The 26,391-nt window shown below is 35.2% G+C and overlaps 1 protein-coding gene across 1 annotated transcript in view; it reads left to right on the top strand.

The window, feature by feature from the left end:
* Positions 1–26,391, top strand: part of CDH7 (cadherin 7) — an 82,689-nt gene that overhangs the window by 43,238 nt on the left and 13,060 nt on the right. The window contains exons 4-9 of the mRNA XM_015620182.2: positions 3,952–4,071; positions 6,379–6,546; positions 7,840–8,027; positions 19,511–19,764; positions 23,517–23,653; positions 25,574–25,695. Of these exons, the coding sequence (XP_015475668.1) occupies positions 3,952–4,071; positions 6,379–6,546; positions 7,840–8,027; positions 19,511–19,764; positions 23,517–23,653; positions 25,574–25,695 (989 nt within the window). The remainder of the gene's footprint in view (positions 1–3,951; positions 4,072–6,378; positions 6,547–7,839; positions 8,028–19,510; positions 19,765–23,516; positions 23,654–25,573; positions 25,696–26,391) is intronic.

The raw sequence follows: 26,391 nt of genomic DNA, 5'->3' as shown, positions 1-26,391 counted from the left end.
AAAAATTAGCCATTTGTTAATCTAGTTTTAGAAACCAGTTTTCCTTTGAATGATCTCACCAATTATAACAGAAGGCACAGAATCATTTCTCATAAAACATTATTTCAAAATTTGCATAAAATATACTGCAAGCTACTAGCAATATTTCTAAAATGCTCTGTAGATGTTTCTAAAATAATACACTTAGCGATTCAAAATGGATCCCTTCAAAGGATCTCCAACTCAAATTTCAGCAACCAGTTTAGCTTTTTCTCCTCCTATCACAGAAAAGGTTAATCTCTGCAGTGTCAGGAACATTGTTGAGCCTTGACTTGGCTATATTTAAGTGCAAATAACATTCTAAATTCAAGGTCCTCTCTGCAAATATCCACCTGTCCTTTTACCCTTATATCAGTATAAATAGGTCAAGTTCTAAGATTACTGTAATTTAGTAATCTCTACCAATCTCTATTAAATATTATGTTACAAATTATCTTAAAAATTCTGGAAAATAAAACAAGAAATCTGTGCCAGTTGCACAGAATTAAGTCTCTTACTAGCTACTATCAAAAAAAGAATTACATGGAACACTTTGATAAGTAGCACATATTTTTCTCTCAGTACTTGATACAATTGTTGAAAAAATTTATGAAGTTGCTACATGTAGAATTCTTTTAAATTAACTGATATCCAGATATCAAGCTTTGTTAAAAAGGCATAACTGTAGAAAAAAATAATTTTAGAGGAAACCATATTTAAAAGAGAAAGCTATTTTAAAAATAAATAATGCATATTAATTTTTTTAGCCACCCATACAAAAATACACAAACCGTAAGTAATAATTTAAGTTATAGTTGCGAAGCTGCAGTTTGAAATGCACTAATGAAAGTTTGGGGTAGGGTCAAGGTACACTTCCACTTCCACTTGCACTCCAGGGCTCTGAATAGTGGTGACTAAACAACATTTATTGGCATGCTCATTTTGTTGGGTGGAGTAAAGGTGTGTTACCATTTGCTCACTGACTCTGTTACCTGTAAATCCTAATCTTGGATGCATAATCTTGGATGACAGCTGACTGTGACTGCTAGAGGGTAAGGCAAACTGCTCAGGGATACAAGGAAGACAATTCCAGTGCAGGAACACAAGCTCTTGTACAATGATGGACTTGGAACTATGATGCAGCTACCCATTTTTCCTCACAGTTTTAGGGTTATTTACTCTCCCTAAGTATCCCCACCACTTTATGGTTTGGGTTTTTTAAAGGGGAAGTAAGTATTTTAATTTGACATCAATCCATTGCAGAAGGATTAGGACAGCAGTGCATAGCAATTATCATACTCTGAAGGAATTCCTGTTCTTCAAGAGCAATCTGCTTCTTCTGGAAAAATCTCTTGAAATGCTCAAATACAGATCTTTCTGTGCATTTTGTTTCCTTGGAACAGATTTCCTACACATAGGACTTTTCACATAGTTAGAATACCTTCTGTTATCTTGCATATTCTTGAAAGAAATGTTGTGCAGAAATCTCCCTCTCAGCATTGGGCTTCAGAAGCTCTTTTTTATTTGTGTGTACAATTAGTAAAGAAATAATGACAATAGGATGGGTTTCAGATCTTTCCCCCACTGATGTTTAAAAGAAGTTGATTAGCACAGAGGGACTGGAAAAGTATCATTGTTTTTTAGTTACTGGTTACATTTAAATGGAATTATCGCAGAAAGATTTGATGTTAGAATTTCTACTTAAGAACCACCCTTTTTTGAAGGATTGATGTATTTTAGGAGAGAGACAATTAGATTCAGATAATGACTTTATTAATTTCCTAGAATGTAGAGGGCTTGTTTGCTGCATCAATAGATTTTTACAGCAAACAAGCACTTCCAAACTTGCAGCATTTCAGAAATGTCTGTGCTGAGATTGCAGAGCTTGTAATTTCTTTGATCTTGTATTGGTCTGGAGCCTTTGAAAGCAGCTAGAGCAGGGGGCAAAGAAATAACTGTGCGTGAGGTTTATAAGCACTTTTGCCAATATTTGCAGACATTGTAAGCTTCATTGGCAGGGCTTAGTGACTTTGTAAATGTGGTAAGCTTGGCTTTCACAAAGAGCACAGGATGTCAAACAGTCATTATGATACCCTTGTTCTCAAAAGCTGGATAGACTTTGGCAGGTTTAAAATAGGTCCCTGTATGAAATTACATTATAGAGTAATCTGTAAAATCAGTTTGACATACTGAATCAAAGTTCTTAGTTACTGGTGAACAGAAAATGGATGTATTTTAATTCCTATAACTGATAAATGACTTGATGGATTAACTACCAATTTTCTTTTTAAACTTTCCATCTACTTAATAGTTGCATGTGAAATTTCAGGTTGGGAAGAACCTTTTCCCTGTCCAAAAATATTAGACAGGTCACAGGAGAGAAAAATTGCGTTTAAATAGAACTGCAATCATACTACTTTGTCATGGATACTTCAGGAACAGAGATCAGGAAGGTGGGCTAACTAGGCCATAACCTGAATAAATTTATCTTATTAATGATCATTTCTGGTCAGAATTCTTTCAAGCAGGACCCATTCTTTGTTCCATTTTATGGAGGACTGCACTTAATCCTGTCTCCAAACTTTCAGCCTAGTCCCAGGCTCCATTCATGTTGTTCTACTTAACTGAGAATGGAAAAGATGAGGAAAATGGATGGGAGACATACTATATAAGATAAAAAGAATTTCAAAACTTTATCCCATTTTCTGAAAATTCCAAGTTAAACTGACCAGAATACAATTTATGTGAAGTTCACCCTGGACACTTGCTATAACAATTTGTTCTTAAATAGTGATTTCAGGACTTTCAAGGCTGGTCTCATTTTCACATGTCAAAAATGTATCCTTTCAGAAAATGAACACTGTGTTTAACAAGTGTTTTTCTCTAATTGTGTGTCTAAATAAAGTCTTTGAAGCAATCTGGTCTTCTCTTGAAGACCTTTACTGGGCATCTGCCAAATTGTTACAATATTAATTTGCAATCTCACCTCCAAATGGGTCCCTGTGCTGTTCAATGGAAGGTCTGAATGTTCCAGACAATCTGCCAGTGAGAAAAATAATCTTTTCTGTCTATCAACGGTGGTGACCATGGCCAAGGCCCTGGCTCCCGGGTGTTATTTTATTCTGCTCTCAGCATACACCATGGAAGCTGTCGCATAGAACAAAACAAATGGGAACTGACATGGAGAACATAATGAATAGGAGCTGGAAACAGAATAAGGTCCTTACAAAATACAACCTTTTTATCAGCCAGTTAGAAATTTTGCTTCCTTATTCCTGTCAATATAGAGATAGTTCTTGCTCAAGGAATCTTTACGCAATAGATTACCACAATTGATATTGCAGATAGGAAGGATTGAAGGAAATCAGTATTGCAGATTATTGAAGGGAATTACTGCTTTTTAAAGAAATTTAGAGAGCTTTCACCAGGTTTTCTCTGAGCTTGGAAAGAAACTATTCAGCCATGTCTTTATGAAAGCAGTAAGTAATTTCATAGGCTAACAATAATTTTGTGTACATTTATCAAAATTTGTAAAACATGCATATGTATATATGCTTGAATTTCTAATGAGTCACTACAATTTCAGCACACAGACTTTTCTTAAAAGGAAAGCTACTACTACATTACAGAAATTTTGCTGACATCTCCTCCACCAAGCAAAGGCAGAAATGGAGAGGAGGAGCTAATGAGTGAGATGGTTTTCACTGCTGTAAGTCAATGCCTGTGACTGTTTGGGAAGATGGAATTTTGTAATAGCTGATACTCCTAGTTTACAAGTAGAACCTGATACACTGAACGGAGTTAGGAAATGATGAACAGTTGTGAAAAAGCCACCTCACACTGTTCTAGATATGTACTGGCATAGCATATTCAGTAAGTGTAGTTCAGATTTTTCTATCTTTCATGTGCAAAAGTCCCTCAAACATTTTACAGGTACCTCTGTGGTTCAAGTGACAGCCACTGATGCAGATGATCCTACTTATGGCAACAGTGCTCGAGTGGTCTACAGCATATTGCAAGGACAGCCTTACTTCTCTGTGGAGCCCAAAACAGGTAAACTTACATAAACCCTTTGCAATAATGCTGAGAAAAGGAGGAAAATGTGCATTAAAAATTGCTTGGAACTTAGATTAATATGACCTATTGGTTAATTGAATACATTCGGGTTTTGTTGATCTTTTAATCTCTTATTCTTTAGAATACATTATGAAAGCCACACATCTGAACAGACTTGGCTGGAATAGAATTTAATGTATTTTCAATCTACCATCTGCTTGGTCTGCTGCCCATTGTCATCTCTTTTATCAGTGAAAATTTCAAAATACATTGAACATTTTTTTCAGATTTCAGAAATATCTAAATGTCACACAGACAGGTTCCATAATAATAAATTTAAAGAATAATTACTGTCCATTCTACTTTTCAAACTGAAGTTTTGTTGTGGGAAAAAAATCCCTTCTTTATTAATTTGAGGAAGAAAGCACTGTGCTTCTTATGCTTATCAGGTATAATATTTTTCTGCCACTTTCAAAGCATATTACTGGTGAAACTTTGTTTTTACAATTTTCTTGAAATTTTGTGAATATTTTGAAGCCACAACAAAATGCAAACTTTAATCCTCTGATGGTTAATATATATTGCGCATTCTACTGTACCATTTCATAAAGAAGGAAACTAGGTTCCTGCTCTGCTCATTTCAGTTTAGTGCTTGAGCCTTCACTTACACCTACGAGAAGAGTTATAACCTTCATTTTGTATATAACAAAGCCGAGACAAAAGAGGAAAAAAAAATTGCCCTTTTTATCATAAACAATCTGTGATGTGAATCAGACTTGAGTCCCAATGTTGTGACCAAAAGGTTACACTCTATTTAGCAACATCTTAATTTGCAGAAATAAGTACTATAATTATCGTCATATTGCAACAGATCCATGCTCAGCAGGGATATATAGCACTCTCCTTTTCCCTCTGATGGGTATGATTTATAGTGGTATTCTCTCTGTTTCTCTTTCTACCTCTCCATGTGTGTTTATGTACCATGTATGTTGTGATAAAGACTGCAGGCAGCCCTTGAACAATAATATGGTAGTTTCTGCTAAATGAAAATCTTGAAGAAATCAGACTGGAGTGTTTGTATACATTTTCATCACTTTAATGTGATACTCAAATTTCCTGTGTGTATGACAGTTTTCTTCCAAATGATTGGGTAACTTTGGCTGGTAATTTAACTGTGACAGAAAAACAAGCATGCCAAGAGAAGCAAGGTAGAAACAGTAACACTATTAAATTGTCTATTAATTGTGTTTTTACATGTCTTGAAAAATGGGTGAAATAGTGCCAGGCAGTATGTATGTGAAATAAATGTTTCAACCCAGAGGTGATTAATGGTAGGTCCAACATTCATAAGGGAAAAAGCAAATAAAACTCTAAGCAAACATTCAGCAAATAGCAGATGAAGAGATATGTGTCCCAATGTGCCTTTTCTTTATTTAGTTTGTTTATGTTTCTTTTACTGCTGACACTAAGTGCTGGAGGAGCAAACGGCTGCCTCTCTGGAAATCAGGGTTAGCATCTGTACTATGTACTGAGCATGAAATATTCATAAAATCATCATATTTTGAGAAAGCATATTTATTTTAGGATGTATATCAGCATAGCTGAAAGGAGGAAACATGGAATTTTCTTCTAGTTGTCATTTCAGGTCAATTAATTACTAGTTAATTAATTATGCAGATCATCAAATAGACATAACAAAAAACTATTTCAGATATTTAAGTATTGCATTAATAAATAAAAAAATATCCCATAATTATGTCTGTGATGTAGAAGTGGATATTGGTAAATCCAATATATGGCAAAATACGATAATTTAATATATCTGCAAAGTGTGGCATGCTATCATTATTGGTATGAGTTAATGTCTTGAATGGGTATTCAAAAGATAATGAAATTAATCTTGACCATAGAATTTTAAAAATGAATGCAGAATATGCTGTTCCTCCTAGCTCTAAAAGAGTGGGAAATCAAATACAGAAGATTACACCTTCCAAGGAAGGAAGTGTTACCCAAGACATTTTGAAGACTAGTTCAGAGAGAAGATACTTGGAAAACACAATCATGCACAGCATTACCCAGTGAATCTAGTACTAAATAAAAATTGGTGGATTTGGTGACTCTTTAAAATAAACTACTGGTATGTCAGTGCAACTCCTAGTCAAAACCTGTTATATTAGTGTTGGAATTAATTCATTTCACTCTTGCTGTGATCACTGATCTGCTGTTCCCTTTTAAAGGCAAACTCAGCTTTCACAGTAGCATATTTTTTACTTGCTCGATCCTTGACACCTTTTCTTTTTGCAGGTGTTATCAAGACTGCCCTTCCGAACATGGACAGAGAAGCCAAGGACCAGTACCTCTTAGTTATCCAAGCAAAGGACATGGTTGGGCAGAATGGGGGATTGTCAGGGACTACATCTGTAACTGTCACCCTGACTGATGTTAATGACAACCCACCCCGCTTTCCGCGCAGTAAGTTACTTTGTAAATACCTGACTTGTGGTATTATTCCTACTACAGCATTATTATTATTATTATTATTATTATTATTATTATTATTATTATTATTATTATTATTATTATTATTATTATTATTATTATTGCATTGTTTTGGTTTGCCTCATGTAAATTTGAAAATGCACAGTTGAAATGAAGTACAGCAGAAGGGACATGCATTAATATATTTTACTTCTCTATGAATAAATAAACAAAAAAAAATATATCTAAATAGATATTTAGGTCTTTCCACTTAGACTTAAGGATTCTTTAATTTGACCCTTAATTCTTTGTATTCCCTTGGCATTGCTACATGCTTACATTGTTTCCTAAAGAGCTAATCATGAAAGTCACCTTCCCTCCATTTGATTTCTGTGACCAAGGTGGCTCTCACCCTAACCTAAAGAAAGGAGAACACAGTTCTCAAACCAGAAGAGCTCAGTTTATTCATAGAATTCTGTCTGGGGTGCTTTTTTCTAAAAAAAAAAAATAAAACACAACAAAAAAAAACGTGGTAACATAAAATTAAAGTAATGTGAAGGATATATTCATGTCGGCTCCAGCCTCACCTCCAACGATGGAAAAAATGGATCTGTACATAATAGATTTCCTGTTGTTTCAAGCCACCAGCTGCTTGAAATAATAACAGAATAACTGAAGTTGTTTTTGAAGGTGAGGGATTGCCTACAGAATGCATTCTGATACCCTTTTGACAGCATACTGTGCTTGAATAAAAAAAGCTAGAGTTCTCAAGATTGTGCACTTACTGTTAAAGAAATTAACATATATTAGTTTCTAATATTAAGATTGTGAACCGACTAATCAAGATATACAGCTATAGAATAATAGAATCTTACATATATAGAATATATATATAGAATAATAAGTTTTTATATTGATATAATTTTACTTACTTGCTTCTCTTTCCTCTTTTCTGGAAAACAAAGTAAAACTGCATTATCAGGGACTCAAATCATGATTTGCATTTAACTTTTAAATCTTATTGTTGCAATTTTTGCCTTTTACTTCTCTTTTCATAAGAAGTTATGCCTGTTGTACTTAGAGCCTATCACAAAGAAAACCTAACAAAAAGGGCAATTCTATTTCAAAACTGAGGAATAAATTCTTGTAGCCTGAATACAGGTTCAGGCACATGATTTAAAGGAAGGTGGATTTAAGAAAGCTAGTTTTTTTTTTTATTATTTTTTTTTTTTTTTTGGCTTTCAGTCCCAGAAGACTCTGAATTCATGAACTTTTTAAATTTTGCAGGATCATATCAGTATAATGTCCCAGAGTCTTTGCCAGTGGCTTCTGTGGTGGCCAGAATAAAAGCTGCAGATGCAGATGTTGGACCTAATGCTGAAATGGAGTACAAGATTGTGGATGGTGATGGTTTGGGAGTATTCAAAATTTCTGTTGACAAAGACACCCAGGAGGGAATCATAACTATTCAGAAGGTGAGTCTGATTTTACCCACTGATTTTGTTTGGAACTCCTGAAGTTGAGGGCAAGTAATGAGAGCATGAGCTTTTGTTTCTAAGAGCCCTGTCTGCTGTAAATGTTTCCATTAATGTATTTCATCTTGATTTTACTCTGTGATTTTGAGGTTTTTAATGACTTACACTGAAAAATATTCTGTATTTTCTTTGACAAGACCTGTCTTTAAAACATCATCCTAAATAGGATGTTTAAAAACACTGCATTTGAATAGGAATCTAAACTTTAATTTCATTTATCTTTGTATTAAATAGTGGAAAGTGTGAAAATATATCTTGCAGCAAAAAATTGAAGCTCCAAATAAAAAATGGATCCTGAAATTAAATTTGAAAATAATTATCTAAGTGTCTTTGGCTGAGGTGGTACTATTCAGAAAGCACACATTATTGATTTAAAATTATGTAACAGTAAAAGTAGTAGGTTTACAAGATCATGTATTATTAAAAATATTATTTCAAAAACCCCTGAAAAATTTAAATATGTATTTTTTTCTTTGTAGCTTTCTATGAGTGCAGTTAGAAATCATTATGAAATTGAAAAATCATGTTGATACAAATTATTAAAACTGAGCTTTCTTACATTGCTGCAACATATTTTTAGACTACTCCTTTAAAAAGTAAAAATGTGCTGAAATATTTTTCAAGAAAATTTAGATTTTTTTGAACGTAAAAGAAATACAACACCTTAGAATAATCTGTCATATAATTTCATACTCTTAACGTGTGAATGCTTGGCAAGGTCCCAGTGACATTTGTTAAGCAAAGGGTGGTATGTCAGGGCCTGGGATTCCCAGCCAGAGCTCAACCTGCAGCTCCCACTGCAGCTGCTTACCCAGTGACCTACACTGAATTGATTCCTCAACAATTTAATATCCTTAAAATGGGAATGACTTGGCACTTTGGAATACATGGATCTATGCATCCAAACAAGGATCTTTGTTTGTACTTATTATTATTCCGTAACAGATTTTTCTTCCCTATGTATTCTTTAAAATCTTTGTGGACTTCACCTATCCGTTGGGGGCTGGCTTTTTTTGTCTTGTGTTGGGTTTTTTTCCCCCTTCTCTGGTGTATCAGTTTCTTCTTCAAACAATATAGAGCTTCAGTTATATTTCTCCTCTGAAAGAAATTAAGACTGCAAGATGTTGCAAAGCAATGGGTTAATTCTCTGATGTCCTTAACACCTGTTGAGAGCTGGTAATCATCCATAGATGTCACAACAAATGAAGCATGCTCACCTTTGAAAGATCATAATATGTGTAATGTGAATCATCTTTTTTCAAGGAAAAAACACCCATCTTAGTCTTCTTGCAAAATGTACTCCTGCTTAGCACGTTTGAAATACAAGTGATGAAAAGTTAGTAGTCTTCTTGTTCAACAGCCAAATTCAATGTGGCTCCTTCAGCTTGCTCATTTAAAGTTTTTGGGCAAGGATTTGAGAGAAATGTGCCTATACTAGAGGGAGAACATTTACTGGTGTCACAATTAGCAACACTGAATCAGTCAGGGTCTTCAGTGATCTAATATGAGAACTGGTGAGTTAATTTCCATTTTTTAGTATGGTTTTGTTGTTTATTTGTTCCTAGAGTATCCTCATTTCAGTGCTATAGAGTGGACCAAATAATTGAAATTTGTTATTTCTATAATCATTTTATCTAGGGAGCTGAACTGGACTTTGCACTACTGAATATTTGTCCAGAGAACTGCTCTATGAAATAGCTGTTGAACTACATTAAAAGGGTACAAATTGTTGACGTGATCAAATGGTCTAATCTGTTAATAATTTTTATACCTACATACTGCTGTATTTTGACACAAGAATTCAGACTTCTTTCTCTGCAGTGTTAGATCTTTTCTCTAATTTTCCTACTATTTTTGACCTACTTTCCTCTGTGTGGTAGGTAGTCCTTGGCTAGTGCCAGGTGCCCACCAAGCCAGTCTATCACCTCCTTTCCAGCAGGACAGTGTGACAAAATAAGATGGGGAGAACCTTGTGGTTCAAGAAAAGAGGAGTTTACAAATGCAAAACTGAAGGTCACATACATGCCAAGAAAAGTGAAAAAAACAGATCTTATTCCTTATGGAGATGCCCAGCCACTTCCTGGGAGGCAGGGATTCAGTTCAAATGACAATTTCATCAGAAGGCAAAGGATGTAAATAATGAATGTCCACTCCCCCACTCCATCCCCTCCACCTTTCTCTTATGTTTTATATCTGAGCAGATGCCCTATGCCATGGGATATCTATTTGGTCACCTTGGGTCCACTATTCTGGCTGTGGCTCCTCCCAAGATCTTGCCCATCTGTGTGGGAAATGTTGGAAAGACAGCACTGGTGCTGTCCCAGCACTACTTGGCAATAGCCAAAAAAGTGGTGTGTTGTCAATACCTTTCCAGCTACCAATGCAAAGCACAGAACTATTCTGCTCTGGAGAAAACTGACTGCCCTTCACCCAAACTCAACAACATGCTCTGACATACGCAAAGGTGATTCTCCATGCTGGTGGTTGTCTCCCAAACCTCAGGATGTCCTTAGCTTTTCATTTTGACTCCAGGGAACCTTGTGCTTTTCCCAGTGCTGAGAAACTCTCCCTGCCCACCCTGTAAAGAACATTGTCTAGGATAGAAGTGAGGAATTGAAGCATAGGAATCAGGCAACTACACTGTCTTCTGGACAATAAATTGAATTAAAGACCATTAATAACTGTGTATGCAGGTTAAGTGAGTTTCTGAGCCTTACCTTCAAGTTCACTATGGAGTCACATTATCCCTGCATGATAATGTATGCTTGTTAGTAAGAAATCAAGGAAGAAATTAAGTTTGTAGCCTGGAATCTGCCTAAAAATTTTACTGTCCAGCACATGATGTTCTGTACTCCTCTGAGTGCAATTACCTTTCTACTTTTCATACCTGAAAATCAGCTGAGGTATTGAAAAGCAGCTCAGCCTCAAAATGCATGCCTATCCTTTTCAACTTCTGATTATTTATATGCTCGGATGACATGTCTGTGTACACATCAGGCAGTAAAATGCCAAGGCAAAGACTTATGAAAAGGCAAGCTTTGGTTCTAAATGCAAATGGGTACTTTAGTTTTGCATGCTTCTGCTGCAGTTGTACATAAAGCTCAGCAGGCTGGGCATGAACATCACCAGCAGTAACTGAGCAGCTGAAGGCACTTCTCCATTCAGTTTTGAGCTGGGTGTTGTTGGAGAAAGTTTGGCACCTGGTTATCCAAGTTCCAAACACAAGCTGAGGATTTTGCTTTCTGTTTTTAGAAGGATAAGCACTTCAAGACAATTTTGAAAGTTGACTTCCTCACTCAAAACTAACACTTCTTCTAACACATATGTAGCATTAAATTTAAAAAAAGAGAGTTTTTGTAAGAATAAAAGAAAACAGTAGGAAAACAAGTGAGATTTAAAAATTCACTGTGTAAAGACAGATTTCTATGTTCTTTTTTACTTTTATTCCACAATATTCATTTTATGCAATATTAAAAAAATGCCCAGGGATGAGCAGAAACTGCAAGAAAATGATCTGGTTTGAAACAGAGATACCAAGTACCATGATATTATAATGAGAAAAATGTTACATGGTTAGGTGTATCTCAATTCACTGTATTACCAGTGAATAGGTTTGGGTTTTGTTTAATTTTTTTGATTGATTTCCGTGCCTGTTTGAACATATTTCTTTTCTGTACACTGCAACAAAGAAACTTCAAAATGTCACAAGCCAGTGGAGAAAAAAAAAAAAAAAAAGGTCTTTTTACTATTAATACTGATAATCATTGAAATATGTAGTGTGTATTCCTTCCTTAATAACTCTCCAGAATTGCTATAAACCCAGATATCTCTCTGGCTTGCACAGTTTATTCAGGATGGATTTTTCTCTTAACATTTTGAGAACAATGCTGTTTTATGAGTAGTAGTGGTAGTTCTGCTGGTAGTTTGCATAGCCATGGCAGGACTAGGGATTACATGCTCCTGAACATGCTAGTACTGTTGCTACCTAGTGCCTAATGTCAGTGTAGGTTAGCAACTAGACTAAACTTCAGTCAAAATAACATTTTGGCAATAGTCTGGCACTCTTGTAATTACTCCCTTGTCCATATGGAAGCAGACAGGGGAAGAATGCTTTGTCTGTGTTTCTATCCGCTTGTTTTTTTCTTTCCAAAGAGTAAAGAGTGGGATTGTACTGCCTTATGCAGTACAACTAAAAAGCATGTGTGCTGTATCTCTGTACAATTCTTGCAGCCGTATGGGCTTTCACATACTCGTCACACCTTATTTTATCCCTGTTGGGATATTGGAGTCAAAATTAAATGAATAAGTAGTTCACATATTCCAGGGAGCTGCTTAAGTTTCTTTGAAACAAAAAACCACCACACCCCCTACCAAAAAAAACTACCCAAACCAAAATAAACCAATCAAACAAAAACAAATAAATTAAGAACCCCACAGAAAACACTTTTAAAATATTTGGAACAAGGACTAATTTTGTTAATGAATTTATGGCTTACATAATAACAGCATGTTACTTCTGGGTAGAATTGTTTTTTGTAAGATTAGAAAAGCTAAAAGTTCATCTAATGATAGAAGCAAGTAAAACAGTGTTGAACCATTTATTTGGTTATTGGCACTTAAATAGAATCTACTGTCTTCTGCAATATGTTAACCAATTTCATATATAAAAACATATCCAGCTTGTATCTATAATGGGATATAAAAGTGTGTAAATCAGTTTTAGGCTATTTTCAGCTATTTCATTACTTGAAATAGGATATGAAAAATTCTAGAAGACAAATTTTGACTTTCTTTTTCTTGGTCTTCCTTTTTTCTTCAGAAGTTATAAATAACAAGTGAACGAGACCTGTATTCTCAGCTTAAATGAAGGGTGGGAAAGAGGTAGGAAAGTTAATAAGGGTCTTTTCCTGTAACCTATGTTAATGCTAACCAATGTTCATGCAAGTTGTTGCCTAGCAGTTTCAAGTCCCCATGGAAATCTTCCCACTTCTTTATTTACTGACTTTCTCTTTTGTAAAATAATACTAACAAACAAATGAAAAGTTCTTGCTTGTCAAATGAGACAGAAGAAATCTTTCTTATTTTTATCCTGTTCAGATAATGATGTTGTTTGATGCTACAATTATGATGTTGCAAATTTTAAGAGAGTTTGGTTAACCTCCACACTGTATCACAGTCTCTAAGGTAAATCATAAAATAGAACAGAAGAGAATAGAATCATAAGATGGCATCATTAAGGTTGGAAGAGACCTCCAAATTCATCAAGTCCAATCTTTGATGAACACCACCATGTCAGTTGAACTATAGTGCCTCATCCGGTCATTTCTTGAATACTTCCAGGGATGATGATACCCTGGGAAGTCTATGCATAAATACCCTTTCAGTGAAAAAAGGTCTTCATGATGCCCAGCCTGAACCTTTACCTGGAAAATTTTGTGGCTGTGTTGTCTTGTGCTATCCCTAGCTGCCTAGAAGAAGAGGCTGACCCCCCACCTCACCACAATCTCTTTTTAGGTAGCTGGAGAAAACACTGTTGCCTCTGAGGCTCCTTTTCTTTAGGCTAAACAACTCCAGTTCCTTCAGCCACTTCTTAGACAACTTACTGTCAGACCCTTCAACATGTCCATTGCCCTTCCCTTTACACTCCAAGACCTCCTCAGAGGGGGGCCCAAAACTGGACACAGGACCCAAGGCATGGTCTCACCTGTGCCAAGTACAGGGGGGCGGGCAGTTGTTGCCCTGTTCCTTCCAGACACGCTGGGTTTGATCCAAGCCATTGACCTTCTGAGGCAGCTGGGTACACACTGGCTCATGATCAGCATCCCCTGATGGGCAGTTCTCCAGCCACTCTGCCCCCAGCCTGTAGCACTGCAGAGGGTTGTTGTCACTCAGGCACAGAACTCCGCACTTTTGCTGTTGAATATCACACAAGTGACCCAGCTCATTGATCCACCCCATCCAGATTCCTCTACAGAGCCTTCCTGCCCTCCAGCAGGTCAATGCTCCCACACAACTTAGTGTCATCTGCAAACTTACTGAGGTGCAGTCAATGCCCTTACCCAACTTATTTATAGATATTAACTGGGACTGCACTGAGCACTGAGCCCTGAGGAACATCACTGCTGATTGGCTGGCAATTGTAACTCCATTCACTACCAAATCTTTGAGCCTGGACAGTTTTTAACTCAGTGAAGAGAGTGCAGGTTGAAACCATGGGCTGACAATTCCAAAGTAAAATTAAGCTAGATGTGTAAGTTATCCTTAAATCAGATATAGGAAAACATCCATCTTATGTGTTCTTTTCAGAAAAAAAAAAAAAAAAAAGGAAGAGTTGTAGAGTTTATGAAAAGGAATCAAGCATTTATATTTCTTAGAAGTATCTCAACATTTTTTCTTCGTTAGCAGTGTGACTCAGTTCTCCATCTGTAGAGTAGGATCAATTCCTTCCTGTGGTTTCATTTGTAATTTACATACTGCTATCAATGCTCCGTCAGTAAGGACTCAGATCATTTGCATAACTCAATTTCACAGTGGTGAGGGTGTTTGGAGAAAAAGCATAATTTTTCTGCATATATTGGAGTTTTAAAAAATGTGTCAGATTTTCCTGTGCAGTAAAAATCTTAGAATTGAAGAAGCATTTACAGAAGCGAATGATGATTCAGTCATTTAATACAACAGATTCTGAAGTGTCCTTGCAAACCTAGGCACAATTTTGAAGTGAATTCATCTTGATTTTTTACAGAATCCTGATTGTAATACACATGAATGGAGTCTTGGCTTTACTTTCTAAGCAAACTACACAAATCCTTATTTTTTTGTGGTTTCCAAAGCACTATTACTAGAAATAGTGTACTAAAAAAAGCATCATATAAGTACAGATCTCACTTTATCCACAAAGTTGCAGGCTAAAGTTAGACTTCAATAATATTAATAGCTTAGTAGCAAAAGTAATATTAATAGCTTAGTAGAAAAACATCTAAAGATAAAAACATGATGCTCGTTATCCACCTACACTTTTATCAAATATTTGGTACTTAAAGTAGTTATGGTAATTTAATAATAAAAAAAGGCTTCAAGATATATTTTTATTTTATGTATCATTTGTGACTTCTTGAAATGTCATGAGATGTGATTCAAGCCATTTGGAAGTCTATGGAGAGATTTTAGTAGATTTAAGGGGAAAAAAAAAAAGAGCAAAAACTCCTAAATACTCTGTAGAGTGAGGGTTGTAATGTCTTACTGCTGAAAGTGACAAGCATTAAGATTTCCCATGGTAGAGTTCTTGCTCACTTTGCCTTCATTTCTACCCTCAATACACAGCCCAACCACCATCACCAACTGGTATGAATGTTAAAGGGAAAAATAATGTTGTAAAGTACTTTCTCATAGAAATTGACTGCTAAGAGATTATTTTAAAACCTGAGTTCATTCTAAAAGCAATATTGGCAATTATAAAATGGGTGTGGGGGGAAGAGAGGGTTTATGCATAAGCTTTTGAGTGAAAAGTTATCTTTCCATTATTGTTAACATTTCTTTTTTTTCTTTTTAGCTAAAAATTATTCTTTCAATTCTGTATCAGAGTTTACAATGTAAGAAATTGAGGCTTCCCTGGTTCCTTTGAGAGATTGTGTGCATTTGTTTGATGTACTGCAGTTTTCAATATAAAACCTCAACTGGGCTTAAAAATGGGATTTTCACCTCTGAAAAGTATATTATTACAAAGTTACCATGCAATAAAAATGAACATTATAAAAATGGGCTTTCTGTGAGTTATAACTTCATATCCAGCCTCTCTAAAATAGAAGACTTGTTTTGCAATTTCCTTCAGAAAGGATAAATTTCTTATCCCTTAAAAGGAAAAGAAGAAAAAAAGAAGACAGACCTCACAAAAGGAAAGATTAATGGATCCTGCACAGGATCTAATCAGATAATACTAATGCACGGATATTAATGAAGTTCTATTCATTGTACTGAAGAACTGAAATATACGTTGTCCCTTTAACCTTCACCATTGATGTAGTGATTTGAAGACTGTGAACATGGTGCTCCATCACTGGAATCTTGTGCTTTTGTTAAAGCAGGAAATAATGAAGGCATGCTCCAAAAGCCATTTAAATAATGCTGTCTGTATAGCAGACACCAATGATAACTAGATAAGAAGAAACAAAAAAAAGAAAATATTTTCCTTTCATTTTATCAGTCTTTCATTAGTGTATGTAGCGTGCAATTTCTTCATTATATTAGCTAAGAAATGTTGAAATGTTTACGCCAGGTCAAGAGCTCTTTCACATTAATCGTACTTTAGATATTTTGTTTGATTTTCCCAGATTATGTTCGACCTCAAACCCTGATTGACACCTCTGTATTCCCCACAGTATCTGAGGTTGTATATTTTAGAGCAACAGATTGAGGATGATGACTGTAGCTTTCGTAGAAATTGCCACACCCCAAGGCAGAAGAAAGGCTCTGCTAGAAAGAACTGAAAATAACAATACTGAAAATAAAATCACTGGATATTGTAAAATCCATTAGTCAATCCATAATTACCCTCTTCTAAACACCAACTCTTATCTACTCCATACATCCATAGATTAGATCTTTAAAATTTATTTCTTTATTTTTCATTAACAAGGATCCTTATATATTTTTAATACTGCCAGCAGCACTGAGTACCAGAAGATATCTGAGGGAATCCTAGGGAAGGATTCATGTTGCTGAGAACAGATGTTTGCTTCTTTCAGTTATTGAGACTCCCTTACTAGTGACTGGTGAAAAACAGGCATTCACCAGCTGATATCTTTCCTGGAATAATTTTGCTACAGTCACACTAAGGACCATATGGTGATTTTCTCAGATGTACATGGCTACATTAGAGAAGGTTGAACATGCACTTAGTAAGTAAGGCTGTTTAGAACATGTACCTGCACCGCTGTTAGTTTTTCAACCTTTTCTATAAGGAAATACTTTTCTAATGGATGTGTATTTTTGGTGAATTCCCTACTAGTCTAACACTCCCTTATGATAAAAATTCATATGAAAAAACACTTATTTATTATTTCAGTTAATAGAGTTTTAAAGGAGTCTTCTTTAATCAATATAGAAACATGGGGGTGTCTTAAAATTATTTTAAGTATTTCTTTTTTGTTGTGTTGGTCTATTAAAATAAAATTAAAATTTATATAATTTTCCAAGTACATATATGGTATACATTTTATCTATTAAATCAGAAATTTAGTAATTTCTTTACTTTGAAGGACTGTGCTGTTTACATTAGTATGTCAGAAACAGGTAACTTTTCTGCAGTCTCATGATATGTTTCCATGTGTTTGATTAGGTGTCACTGCAATCTCAATCACCCAATTTCAAGAGATACCCCTCATTAATGAGGCTGAACTAGCTTTCCTTTCTCCACTACATACTTTTGTACATTCTGACTGCAAATATACTGTTTGCAAAGGGTTCAGTGGTTTTGTTTATTGAGGAGGAGTTTTGGTTTTGGTGGTTTTTGTTGTTTTTTTTTTTAGTTCAACAAATGTTAGCCTTTTGCCTTTGACATTTTTCAAATTATCATTTATTTATTATGCTTTCAAGTTTTAATTTTTTAATTAATATTTTGCTTTTATTAGATAATGTGATGTCTTAAGATATTTATGTGCTTGTTTGTCCTCATCTAGTCATATTATTAGCCTAATTGTTATCACTCCAGAATGAAGTTTCTGAGTCAGTTTTCCTTATTCCAACATCACATTACATTTGCAATATGGCTGTGAGGTTGTTTCATAACACTTGTATTGTACTTTAAATATAAAACCAAAGTGAAAATAAAAAAAAAACTATTAAACATGCTTTACTAATGAATACTGACCAGCTGTATCCAGTACAGGGACCAGTATCCAGAAAAACTTTCTATTTCAGCATATCTGTTTTCCAAGTGCTGTGGGTACTGCAGCTTTAATTCATTTCAAGAAGTACTTGCATAATATGAGGATCACATGTATTCCCAAATGGAGAAGCCTTTTGCTGCCACACAGAGTTTGTAAAAGTTCAGTGCCTTTCTGAGTGTGCTGTGCTGCACTTCATCTTTCATATTTAAATCTAGACTGTTTGCAGCTGTATTATAGCATCAACATAATCGCTGATTTTAAGATGCTCATTTGGGATTTATCCGACTGTAACTAGATGGAGAACTTAGGCCCTTGTAGGTCAACAGATGTGTGTTTCACCTCTGCTGCTCCTCTGAGTGAAAACTGGAATGTTTCACAGATGCTGGAAGATTAATTTGCAAGCACATCTCAGATCCCTGTGATGTATTCAGTAGCAGAACTGCAGAAAAACATTTTTAATCTGTTTTATACACTTGGAATTGTAGTTTGAAGATGTGGTTGAGTAACCAGACTGCAGCTTTAGAAGTGCTTCAGCTAGGTGTTGTGCTGTTTTTTTTAATGACTTGGAATTTAAAGGAATAGTTAGCTGGATATTTGGTGCAAGCTGAACAGCTAAGACTGTAGATACAGAGTTAATGGTTCTAATATTGATTTGATGTTTTCTTTCAGTAATGTCATGTGAGCTAAAATTATTTTTTCCTCAAATAAAATTTTCTTATTTCTGAAGAATCTGAATAACCTCAGATCACAGATATCTCATTTGTTGTGGGTGGTAGTTTTTGTTCCTAATGCAGTATTTATTATAAAAGAAACTGTACTTCCACTGAGGAAAATTAAAAAATTAAAAATAAAAGCAGAAGGAAGATATAAAAATTTGCGTATTTTGTTTACTAAGAAAAACAAACCAAAACAATCTCAGTACAAAATATTGTGATATAAGCAGTGTCATTTAAGTCATTGCCACATTTTCTACACAAATTTAAAAGAGCTTGGAGAAAAAATTGTTTAGTCAATCCTAATACTATGCAAAAACCATTAAATTCAATTTAAAACAAAAAAAAATCTCACCCATAATTTTCTGAATGAGGTGTTTTCACCTGTAAGTAACCTTTAAAGATTATATTGAGTTCTTATGTCTGGGTAGTATGCTACAGTTTATTTGCCATGAGCTTAGATAAAATTTTAGTGAGACAAAAATAAGTATTAATTCACAATAGTGAAATAATCAGTGAGAATCTGGTCCTTACAGAAGTTACAGAAAGTTTTGCCATTATCTCATAAATTTGTTTCACTCACAAAGGAGAACTATCTTTATCACTAAAGTCATTGCAGAGTATTCATTCACTAGTGAGACTATGCAAATAATGTTTCGAGAAAGCTAAAAAATGAACCATCAGCTATGGTCAGTCAGTCAGAAGTGCTGTTTGTATACAAATGGCAAAGCTCATTTCATTTTATACTTACTGAAAGTTTAAAGCAGAACAGTTTTGCGTCAGCATCACTGAATAATAAAATTTCCAAATAATTTTGCCTGTATAGGAGCTGGATTTTGAAGCTAAGACAAGCTATACCTTGAGGATAGAAGCAGCCAATATGCATGTTGACCCTCGTTTCCTGAGCCTGGGGCCCTTCAGTGATATGACAACAGTGAAGATAATCGTAGAAGATGTTGATGAGCCGCCTGTGTTTACTTCACGTCTGTACTCCATGGTGGTGTCTGAAGCAGCAAAGGTTGGCACCATCATCGGAACTGTAGCGGCCCATGATCCAGATGCCTCAAATAGTCCTGTCAGGTAATTGTAAGAGATCTTAATTATTTATTCATCCTTTGCATTGAAGTCGTTCATCTTGTGCTGGGAAGGTATTTGGTTACACTGAAAGTAATTAATAAGCGTTCTTCCTTTGCAGAGGGAGATTCAGATGTTCTATGAGTTTGCATGGTTTAACTTTTATAACCTGAACTACAGAACCTCTGAAAACAAACCAAAAAAAAAAAAAGTTTAAATCTCTGTGAAGCAATGAAGAGAAGATCCCAAATGAAAAATTCACCTAAAAATATTGCTCATATTTATTACTCTCTATGCTTAGGAAGAGTCTATTATTATCTCTAGCCAGTTATATTCTCTTAAATCAACCAGGATCAAAAATTATATCTATAATATACATGCATGCTTGAATAATGATTCATAGTCTGATTCACTAGGAATCAGAAGGCAATGGGACATCAATTCCCACATGGAGCTGAGGTCCCATGGCAGGAAACATTAGTAAGAACTCTGTAGATAAGAGAAGTGGACGGGATGAAATGCATCCTGTTCCAATCAGGATAGTTAAAAGCTTTTGGTTTTGTAACTTTTACTGTGGCCAAGTATCTTCCATTTGAATGGGAAGAGGCATGATCACTGGAGATTCTTAAACTGTCAAGGCCCTTTTTCTTTGTCTTCAGTGTCTGAAAAACCTGCAGGTCTTACACAATACAATGTCCAACATCATTAAGAAATCATAAGAGAACAAAATTCTCAATCTTGTTTGCATGTATCTAAGCTGAGATCTCAAGGGCAAAGACTCACCACCTTAGCTAAACCACTAATGAACTACTTGTTATTTTTCTTATGCAGAGTAGTACTATTAATTCTCAAAGGAACATGCAAAGCATCTAGAGAATAATAGTTATAACTTAGGAATTCTGTGAATTGAAACACCTGCAGGGGGAGGAACTCATATACCATAAAAAGTTACTGCTTAGTTTCTTTTGTTTTTATTGCTCACTTAGGGCATACACAGGAAAGATCTTTGTGGGTATTTGTTTGGGTGTCACTTGTTTTGGTAATGTTAAATCTTTCCTTTCATGCATTGAAAATGGGAGCTTGGGAATCTAGTGTAATTTCTAAAGCAGAGATCTTATGTTGCAAAAGTAAAGCATATGTTTCACTCCTAGAGGTGATGCAAGTGTTCTATCTTTTTCGTTATATATTTGCAGCATATTCAAAATAGCTGATTCCTATCATGTATAAACAAGTCCTAGATGAATCTTTGGCATGGATTTACTTGTGAAATTTATCTTTGCTGTGGCAGTACTTTTTGGCACCAATGTTAGCATCTGGTGTATGATATCTGGTTACCAGAATCATTTAGAACAGGCTTAAACACAGTTCCACTAGTGCAGGCCATGCTCAGAATTCTTTTGACTCCTTTGCAAACATAAAGATGAGTTTGTTGGCCTTGTTCTGGTTAATTTTTACAATTCCAGCATAAAAAGTAATTATATCACCAGCTAACATTTTGAAGATTTCTTCTGTTTCAAAGTTTCTTGAAATTTCAGGGAGAGGAAAAAAGAAAAGTAGTGAGGATTTATCAATATACTTGTGAACCTGCTATGTACATGGTCAAAAGTACTGAAAGATCATAAAATTTAAAGCTGTTCTACATATGCTATGATACATCAGAGACAGATCCACCTAAAATTGGAATGTGCTAAGTAGGATTAATGCATAAAACTTTTCATGATCTGTTTAAGGAGTTTAAACTATTAATCTATAAATAAGTATTCCAACTTTCAAACATTGGATTATATTGATACTGATTAAAAACTAGATTTGTTACAATTCATAAAATGTTGAAATTACAAGTTCAGACACAGAACCTTGACAATACCAAGGACTAGGGAAAATAATAAATGTTTTGAAAATAAGAGGTTATCTCATAAGGACCAGAGAACTATTGATGTTTGAACTAGCTTAAATAAAGGATTTAAAACTCCTGCAGCTCAAAGATTTCCAAGTACTATGGCTGTGAGGAATTAAAGGATTAAATGTATTTAAAATATTTTTTTTAGAATTGAAGTATGGATACAATGCTTATAAATAAGGGAAACTGCTTGCTTCCTATGAATAAAATTATTCTTCTCCTTGTTTCATAAGAATCTGTCATCCAATTTATATAACTTGTTTACTTTTTCTCCCTCTTTCCCTGTCTCCCTCCTTGTCTCACTCCTTTACTGCTTTCTTCCTTTTCTTCTTTCTTACCTCTCCATGTCCTCCTCCATTTCTCTTTCTCCTTTTCTTTTACTTCTTATCCTTTGACTCTTCAAGCTGCATAGTGATAGTCTTAATAACTGGGAAATCTAAGGATTTCTAAGGGAAATCTGTCAGGAGATTGAATCTCAGCTATGAGGCCTGCCAAGATTGACTACATAGCAGAGGTGACAGGTATAGTCTCGTGGGGAAACTTGCCAGCCACAAAGCAGCTGTAGAGCACTGCTGACCAAATAAACAGCAGTTCTGGCAAGAAACAAAGTGAGAAATGGCCTACAGTTAAGACAAAGTGAAAGAAGAAAAGAAAAAGTGAAAGAGGGAAAGCGGTAATCCACAAAAAATACTGTTACTGTTGTTACGGCTCATTCTCTCTCTCACTGTGACACAATACAACAAAACAATTCTAATTATTTGACAAAGGCTCTGCACTTAGATTGCACACTTAAGAGGGATAGACAAAAACACAGCAATACAGTAAAGAAGATGATATATTACAACACAGAACAAATAGTTTCATAAAATCACTGTGTCCAGGAAGTCCCAATTTTTTAATTGCCTTGCATAATTCTTTCTTTCCATGTTGTTCAAAGAATTTGGTTTATGTTATATCAATAATCTAATATATCATCACTCTGTCAGTAATTGCAATGATAATACTTGATCTGGTTCAAACATTTTAATTCATCCTGAGTGTAAGGAAGTGCTCTGGAGTACATACTTGACCTAAATGAGAGTGCAAGAATATAACCCAATAATAAATCTAGTGTCAAGAATATTCCAACTGTAAATCTAAATCTGCCTAATCAACTGTCCCTTACTCTCAAAACTGATATAAACAAATCACCCATAGGTATTTTGACCTTTCCTCTTATGCTACTTTCACTTTTCTAAGGAGCTCCTAAGGGGATCCCCTTCCTAAAACAAATTGGAAGGTAAAATAATGTTAAGCCAAAGAGTTAAGGGCATGAGTCCCTGTTTGTCTAATGACAGTAAAGCACTGTGAGCTGGCAGTGATCACATGCAATCTCTTGACCCTAGTCTGCATCATCTTTCCTTTTTCCCTCTTCCCCTGCAGCTCTGGGTGACTCAGGGGCTCTTCTGCTGATGATAGAAAGCTCTGTGCTCAGGTTGCCAGCCCCCATGGGATCAGTGCCTGGATGGTACAGCCTTGTAGCAAATTCCAACTCACCTTCTCCTTAGCTGGCTCTCAGGAGGATACCGTTTGATTAATTCCTGAGTTTGCTTTACAGCAGAGAGAAGAAAAGAAGAATACCTATAACCTCACTTAACACTGTGGGAGTGGAGCCTGCCACTGTCAGCACAAGTTACTGTGTTATTCTCTCACCTTTGCATGTGGCTTTGCTTCTCTCAGTGCCCCAGGGAAACTCAACTGAGCAATGGTCAAACTGGGGAAACAGTGGAAATGCTTTCCCTCTAATAAGAAATCAGTGAAATATTTTTACAAGCTGTAATTGAACATAAATGAAAACTTTCTATCCTCCTTTACCTAGGTATTCGATAGATCGAAACACAGACCTGGAGAGGTATTTCAATATTGATGCCAACAGTGGAGTCATTACAACTGCCAAATCTTTGGACAGGGAAACGAATGCTGTTCATAATATCACAGTTTTGGCCATGGAAAGTCGTAAGTACCCATAGAAAGATTTTTATCTACAGTTTAAGTGTAAAGCTTCAGGCTTGGTTTTGATGAGCTTCATTCAGAGAAATTCTGGCAGTTGCAAGCTTTGACAGATAAAAATAGCTTATTACTTAATGCAAAAGAAATCTATATGATAAAAATTTAAAAATACAACAGTTTAGGTGTTTGCTCTTTCATTCCCTTCACACCTTGTGTATTCTTTTGTCTTCAGAAAGACAAGTACAAAGTTACAAAGTACAAGAAATATGTTAAGTCAGCAGTCTCACACTAAGTCTGATTACAGGAAAGGTGATATAGAAGATGGGGGAGAATGATTACCCCATCTCAGTGAGGGCTGTCAGAGCTGATTGCTGTTGGTCAACCACAGCATTCTCAGAAGGTATAAAAAAAAGGGGATGTGAATGCTAATGTGGTTTCATTTTGACTGTAAGGTACCACTGTAGAAGTCATTTTGTACTTGGTATCTTTTTTTGGTGTAAGATGAAAAGTGTTAAAAAAATGTAATGCTTCAAATGGATACAGGAACTCTTGTAATGCAGGTTCAAACTTAAACTTGTTATGCTTTGAATATATTTTTTGAAGTGTTTTTATATTTGAAGAATTTACATCTTTAAATTTCTTCTCTATTACTGCTCTGTTGGGCTGTGATAATAAAAATATTATCAGTTTTCTGGCGTGTTGTAAAAATCATCAGTTCTTGATTTCAGTGAGCTTAATTTAACATTTAACCTGAAAGTTAAGATTTATCATTTAGTGTCTCTATGAATTTATCTTGTATTACTCTACTTGATCACAAGTAGAATTTTGGTCTAAAAACCCAAAATGAAAACAAAAAATTTTCCTGGGTGGTAGCAAAACTGATGAGATAGACAAGGGGAATACCTGACAAAAATGACAGTCTAGGAACACAAGTAACTGTACTAACTTATATTCATGCCTGCTTGATTTTCAATAAGCTTAGTTCAACAGAGGAAAATTTTGGTGTCAAAATGGCTTACTTTGGTATTTCACATGTGGTATAAAAACAAACAAATGAAAAAAAACCCCCTTTGTGATTTACATTTAGGTGCTTAAAATATTTATTTATATGTGGTTGCACAACACTATAAAATGATAGATACATATTTCAAGTTTTGTAAAGTTTTTCATTTTGTCCTGTTGCAACACTAATACCAACATTTTTGATAAAAAAGGACTATAACAACTCTATTCCCTGCTCCAAAAGAGAGACAAAAGAAGTATTGCACTGACTGATGTCCCTATGCTTAGTCCAAAATATAATTAGTGTTTAAGGTTAAACTATGACATTGGAAACTGAATATGCTCAGAGTTTAGCTAGAAATGTGTATCAATTTTCAGTGTGATTTGTATTTAAGCTGTTCAATATATTAATGACTGTATTGAAATGCTTAGCTGTGTGTGCACAGTAAATACTTTGGGATTTGCTTCAGAATGCAGCCTTCTTTTCTCTGACACGTAGCTGATAAAATTCTGATTTTGACTTCTTAATAGACTGATCCATATAAAGTTCAAGGGAAAAAAAAAAAAGTTTAACCCATAATAGTCCTGCTATTCCCAGTATGAATAGTGATGTCTGGGCTAGCTTGGTGATGATTTTATATCATCTTGCTCTTATCCTTCCATGTGATTTAATTCGATGCTGTGATTAGTGAGTTAGATTTCCAGTTTATCCTGAAAGTAAAATCTTAGGTTAATTGAAGCAGCTGGAGCACATAAATGTTGGTCTGGAAGTTCAAGACAACAGCTTCCTTTGTATTTGAGGGAGGGATTATAATTGATTTGACATGCACATCCAAAAGAAGAATGCAAGTGAAAAATATAATGACCTTCAGAATAACTTGCAAGGATCTCCTCTTAATTGTTTTATTGGACATTTTCCTATAGAGAATCCAGCACAGATTGGGAGAGGCTATGTAGCCATCACAATCCTTGACATCAATGACAATGCCCCTGAGTTTGCCATGGAGTATGAGACAACTGTCTGTGAAAATGCTCAGCCTGGTCAGGTATGTCTTGATAGGTTTTATGTTTATTTTTACCAGATAAAGAGCCATTCCTTATGAAAGTCTTCCAGCTTTAAGATAAAGAAAAATCATCTTATAACAGTAAAAATGAAGCTCTTATGAGCAGTACAAGCAAACAATAAGAAAGATTCAGGTATAAAAATATCGGTTGAAAGTAGTGTTAAAATCTCTGGCTTTCTTACTTGTATAACTGATGTATTTTGCTTAACTCATCTAATTTTGAATAATACTGAGAATGTATACTTCCTCCTAATTTTTTTGAGAAGTGGGAAACAGTAACACAAGGGTTATTCTGAGACTAAATGCCCACCATTCTGAAAATGAGTAGACACTTTTAATCCCCCTAGGAAGTATGGACCATAAGGACACAGTTTAACAAGGGGAATATATTCCTATTTTTTATTTCTATATTTTTAACTACCCAAATATCTTCCAAGTGGTCCTAGACTTATACTAAATTTATCACTTGTTTGTCCATAGTGTCCCTTATATTTGGCCTTTTCATCTCTACTTTGGAAGACCTCACAAAATCCATGTGCTTTCTCAGTCTCTCTTTCCACTTCCAGAAAACTAGAATATGCTGCAACTGCATAGATCCCACATATTTCCTGGAAGACTTCACCCTTTTGTGCCTTCTCCCAGTGTATTCTCATTCCTGCAGTAGATGTTTACTGCACA

The sequence above is a fragment of the Parus major genome, chromosome 2 (genome assembly GCF_001522545.3).
Source record: "Parus major isolate Abel chromosome 2, Parus_major1.1, whole genome shotgun sequence".
Lineage (NCBI taxonomy): Eukaryota > Metazoa > Chordata > Aves > Passeriformes > Paridae > Parus > Parus major.
This window is presented reverse-complemented; position numbering and strand designations above follow the sequence as displayed.